Here is a 3,985-nt window from a genome sequence, read left to right on the forward strand (position 1 = left end):
TTGTTATCTCAATAATAAAATAAAATATCATTTTAATTTTTTTTAAAAACCAGACTATTCTTTTTACCGATCGTCTTATGTGGGTTAATTTTAAACCCAAATTAGATAAAGAGTTTAGTCGAGAGGTTTCAAGGTTGTATTTAAAATACATGTTACCATAAGTATTTAAAATAATTAAATATTAATTGTATTAACATTAACCATTTAAATATTACATAGCATCCTCAAAATTTTAAATTAACTACTAAACAGATATCACCTATTATATTTATAAATCAAGATTCTAATACAATCACCCTCCAAACAAAAATTTTCTTGATGGCTGTAAGTAATCTGGCTTGTTTAATGAATCTAAGAGAAACTCCTAGGTGTGAGTTAAATGGAAAGTTAAAAATTTAAAAATATTATTTTGATTTTTTTATATTTATTTTACATGCTTAAATGAGGAGTGCTAATTTAAATGCTAAAATATCATTTCTCTTCCACCGATATTATTTTTATACATCTCTTAAAAAAGCCAAAATCAATAAAGTGGGGCTAACAAAAAAAAATAAACCAATTAAATATAACAATGTGAAAAAAAAAAGACATCAAACTCATTAAAAAAATAAAATATTTATTTCTCTCACTTTAATATAATTAGCTTTTTAAATAGATTTTTTTTTATTATAATATACATTGTAAAAAAAATTATTTATATTATTTAAAATACTATTTTATTAATTTAGCTATTCAAGGTAACATATTTCCTAGGAGATGCTCCAAGCAAGCTAAAATGAAAACCACGAGCAACAGTTTTAGATGCGTGATCGATGGAAAACAAATATAGCCGCGTTAAAGCAATAGTGCTTCCGTGCTAGGTTGATCTAGCCTTATACTTTGTGACTAGTCCTGGTTAGCTTGGTGTGAAGATCCAACATTTAGTTGATGCTAGATTTAATAAAATTAATTTTAATTTAATTTATTCAAAATAATCTAAAATTCAGATGCAGTTTTTTTAAAAAAAATTGAATATTTTTTCTTATTTTTTCCTTTAGTATTTTATTAATTGATGTATTTTTTTCTATTTTAAGATCAATTAAAGATATGTTTTATATGTTATTTATCAAAATTCATTTGATTTTAGCTTTCTTATCAAGCAAGATTATATAAATGTTTTCATAATATTAATAGGCATTGTATTGAGCATGTCATCATGATTATTATTTTTTTAATTCGATTTATTTACCATGGTTTTTTTATCATATCATATAATTCAATAAAACAAATTTAGTGAACTCAGTTGAATAAGATCACAAACTTTTCTTGCTTCGACTGAACATTTTTTTATATTAATTTTTTTTTCCCACGGCATGGTCCGGCCACCAGTTTAGTAAAAACTACAAAATGTGAAAAACCTTCCCGCCATGTCAGCACGTGCAACGCCGCGCGTGTATTTTGCATGCTGAATTCCTGCCATCGATACCTCGAAGCTTCAACAAGAGACAACATCCCCATCCTACTCTCTCCCTCTCTCTCGCTTTCCATATTTAGAGTGACTCTGTCCTCGTGATCCAATGTTCAAAATTCGACTTTCCTTCTCTAATTAATGATCTCAGAAAAAATTAATTTTCTTAGATCCCACTGCAGATCTCTCCATGCCCCAGATTTTGAAATCTCAAAAGGAAATTAACTTGATCAACATCACTTCTGCCATTTCTCTATCAAGGTAATTTTGCCTCTTTGCATGTCTACAACTCATCTTCAATTCTTAGCACATTTTCACTCTGATGAATCTTGTTTAGAAACTGGGACTGCTTCAGTTTCACGATGTATTGCTTAATCTATTTGGACTTTGAATTTAAGTCCTAGCTAGTCTTTCTTGCTGTGGGTAAATCGTTCATTTGATTAATGGTCAATTTCTTGACAGACAGAAGAATCAAAATTCAACGTTATAATTAATGGCAGACAAACCAATAAAGCCAGTTCTCCCAAGACCACCAGGTTACAGAGACCCCAATCACCCGGTAAAATCTGCCCGGAGACCGCTACCTCCAAAGACATTAGTGCCTCCTTCATTCCAGCCAAGGAAAAGACGGTCCAGGCATTGGTGTCGTCTATGCTTATGCTGCTTAATCCTTCTCCTTATCACTGTCATTCTCCTTCTGATAATCTCAGGTGGTCTATTTTACATCTGGTTCGATCCTAAACTCCCCGTTTTCCACCTCCAGTCTATTAAATTCCCCACTTTTAGCGTCACCAAGAAATCAGATGGCACGTACCTTAAGGCCAAGATGGTTGCAAGAATTGAAGTTAGGAATCCTAATGAAAAAATTATATATCATTTCGGAGAGTCTAAGGTGGAAACTACAACGGGAGACGAAGAAGTTAATTTGGGATCGACGAGCTTGCCTAAGTTCACACAGGAAAAAGGGAATGCGACGAGTTTGAAAACCGTGACTAAAGTGAACAATGAGCTGATTGAGGATCGAATTGGATCCAAGATTCTTCATCAGTTCACGAGCAAGAAATTGAAGGTGAAGATGAATGTGAAAACAAGAGTTGGAATTGGGGCTGCGGGGATGAAGACAGGGTTGCTGGGGGCGGAAGTTTTTTGCGGAGGTGTAACGTTGAAGGAGACTGAAAGTGGTGAGATGCCAAGATGCGTCATGAAAATACTTCAATGGTAACACTTCTAGTTCATTCTGATTTATTATTATTTTTTAAAAAAATTCGTTTGGTGTGTATTAATAGGATGGCCCTGTATTTGTTCTTTGTTTTTTAGACTGCATAAACCCAATTTGTTTTAGATTGTTTATACCTAGATAATTGGTAACTTCGAACTTGAAGAATAAAATTCTCATAGAAACTGGGAAATGATGATGGCCACCTTTGTGTGATGACACTTTGGAGCACGTTGCATCAAGAAAGATCCAAATGTCAGGTCTTAAAGTTAAATGTTCTTCATCTCCCTGTCCTCTTGTCAGGGCAGGATGTAGTCATGTTGGTTTTTCTCGAGGCATTTCATGGAGTTCTCTGTTTTTTTCTGTTTCCTTTTTTTCCCTTGAAATGAAATGATAAGGCAATGACTTCACGGTGTCACCACACTTGCTGGACATCCATCTGCTGCAAAAACTGCAAGGTTATGTTTATATTTCATGGTAAAGGATTAAACCCCTTGCCCATATACACAGGTTAAGTTAGGATCAGGAATCTTTTCACTTACTGAATACCATTAATCATATCCATATGTATCAATCGCCTAATTTCTCATTTGGAAGAAGACATTTAAAAAATGCGCCTACAGCGACGGCTGTCCTCACCACAGCATTTTTGCTCTCTGAAGTTACTATTCTGGTTAATGAATTGACAATGCTGATTAAGATTGTTGCTTTGGGTGCAGGATCATCATCCGCTGACAGTTTATTGTGTGTGAAGGATTGATGGTATAAATTAAAACGACTGGTAGCATCAAGTTGACGAGGCAATTCATGATTCTAGACAAACACGTGTACCTAAATCGGATTCTGCAGCATGCTAGTTTTATGTTCTTTAATGCTTACAATACACATATTCTTTGCTTGGAAGAGGAAGATCAAAGAGCATCATTCAACAGTCAAAGTGGGTCCTCGTCTAGACTTTGATTCCTTCTATGATGTAATAGGATACATAAAAATACATCAATGGGGTTGGATTTAAATTATTTGTTTTGTTTTTTGGTGGCTGGACCCGCTCAGTTTTCTATTTATATCTTGTTCACTGTTTTTTCTTCTCTTTCTGCTGAAGAATCTGAATTCCTGGAGGAGCTGACAGGTTGCCATACTTAAAGTTGGATTTTTTTTTTATTTGTTAAAGGAAAAAAAAAAAAAAAAAACAAAGAAACATAATTGAAACAAGGCGTGACGTGTGAGCTTTTTTTTTTTTTTTTTCGAAGTTAGGTGGGAGTAAAAAAATAATGTGGAGGGACAGCTTATGCCTCGCCAAGTCAGGGTAGCATGAGAGAGAT

At 33.6% G+C, this 3,985-nt stretch overlaps 1 protein-coding gene across 1 annotated transcript; it reads left to right on the forward strand.

The window, feature by feature from the left end:
* Positions 1-1,535: 1,535 nt before the first annotated feature.
* LOC118041555 (uncharacterized) lies at positions 1,536-3,743 on the forward strand. The gene is made up of 3 exons (XM_035048955.2): positions 1,536-1,708; positions 1,910-2,665; positions 3,383-3,743. Exons 2-3 carry the CDS (start codon positions 1,941-1,943, stop codon positions 3,396-3,398), a joined length of 741 nt encoding a protein of 246 aa, XP_034904846.1. The 5' UTR covers positions 1,536-1,708; positions 1,910-1,940; the 3' UTR covers positions 3,399-3,743.
* Positions 3,744-3,985: the final 242 nt, after the last annotated feature.

This window comes from Populus alba, chromosome 14, assembly GCF_005239225.2.
Source record: "Populus alba chromosome 14, ASM523922v2, whole genome shotgun sequence".
NCBI lineage: Eukaryota > Viridiplantae > Streptophyta > Magnoliopsida > Malpighiales > Salicaceae > Populus > Populus alba.